The following is a 1,298-nucleotide window of genomic DNA, read 5'->3' on the forward strand; positions in this document are numbered from 1 at the left end:
GTCCGCTCCCCGCCGCCCCGCGACCCCTCCCGGAGCCCGCTCCGCGGCTCCGCCTGGGGAGCAAGAGCAAGCGAAAGGCGACGCGCGGGACAGTCAGGGACCGCAGGGGGCACGAGGCGCCGGCACTCACTGGGGGAAGGCTCCGCACGCTGCTGCCCCGAGGTCTCGCCCCCTGCCCGGCTCCTCGTCCCCGCAGGCAGGCCCGGGCGAGGGGGACGGAGGAAGCGCTGCCGCCGGGCCCCAGCTGGAAACGGAGCTTCCGGAGCTGCGGCGAAGGGGCTCGAAACTGTTTTGGTTTCGCTGGGGACGTTCAGGGGCAGCGGGAGGTGGAGAGGGCTGGAGAGGCCCGTGAGCGCGGGCGCATGGGAACAAGCTCCCCGGGAATGCCAGGGCGGCGGGGGGCCGGGGCGGCACGGACGTTTCTGTATTTGAACTTTGAGAGCAAGTTGGATCGAAGCCCACGCTTGGGGTTTTAGGCTGTACTCGCCTTCAAGTCGAGGTCTCTGCACCGTAAAAGGACCACGGACCGACTTCAAAAGCCAAGGCCGTGAGCTGAGGCTGCTTAATGGTGAAGGAAGGGGACAATGCCACAGGAGACAGAGATCAGCCCCAGGTCACGCTCCGCGCCCCGGCCGGGTCTGCCGTGGGTCCTCCTCTTACCTGGTGGCTTTCCTAACAAAGTAAGAGAAGGTAAAGTCCCAGTGATCGTCCAGCCACGCTTCCACCGAGTCCTGCTCCCGCGGCCGCGCGGAGCCGGGGCCCGCCCGCTCCATGACCGCGCCGCGCGCCTCTGCGCCTCGCGGGTGCCGGTTCCACCCCTGCTGGGGTCCCTCCCTCGAGCAGCGGGCTCAGCCTGCAGACCCTCCCCCTCGCCTCGCTCCGGTCGGGCGGGCTTCGGCGCGCTGCTCGGCGCCGGGCCAGCCTGCAGCCCCGCCCCGCTTCTCCGGTCCCGGCTCCAGGTGCGGCGGGCGAGGCCGGGGCCGCAGCCCGCGCCTCGCTGGGGTCCGGCCCAGCCCGGCTCCTGCAGCCTCTCGAGTCTCTGATTCCGAGGCGGTCGCGGCGGCGACTGGCGAACTCTCCGGAAGCCCGGTGGCCCCGGTCTGAAGGCGGCCACGCGGCCGCTGGGGTGCGCTGCGCGCCGAGCGAGCTCCGGGGGCGCGCGGCGGTGACGGCTGTGTTCGCAGAGTGTCCCATTCTAGGAAAGGGAAGGCCGCGGCGTGGAGACCCAGCCCCAGCTCAGAGAGTGGTAGCTCGGGCAGCTTCCCCCAGCAGTGAGAGGGGCTGCTACCCCGGGAGCG

General features: G+C 71.4%; 1 protein-coding gene across 4 annotated transcripts in view; it reads right to left on the minus strand.

Moving 5' to 3' along the window:
• PDE5A (phosphodiesterase 5A) overlaps nucleotides 1-1,087 on the minus strand; it is a 111,596-nt gene extending 110,509 nt beyond the window's left edge. For 2 of the 4 annotated variants that reach the window (XM_023536971.1, XM_011370772.2), the window contains exon 1: nucleotides 661-1,086. In XM_023536971.1, coding sequence (XP_023392739.1) covers nucleotides 661-773 — 113 coding nt within the window. In that variant the 5' untranslated portion in view covers nucleotides 774-1,086. Of the gene's footprint in view, nucleotides 1-130; nucleotides 407-660 lie in introns of those variants that run through there. The other 2 variants (XM_023536972.1, XM_011370773.2) reach the window with 2 other exon arrangements.
• Nucleotides 1,088-1,298: the final 211 nt, after the last annotated feature.

This window comes from Pteropus vampyrus, unplaced genomic scaffold (genome assembly GCF_000151845.1).
Source record: "Pteropus vampyrus isolate Shadow unplaced genomic scaffold, Pvam_2.0 Scaffold174, whole genome shotgun sequence".
Lineage (NCBI taxonomy): Eukaryota > Metazoa > Chordata > Mammalia > Chiroptera > Pteropodidae > Pteropus > Pteropus vampyrus.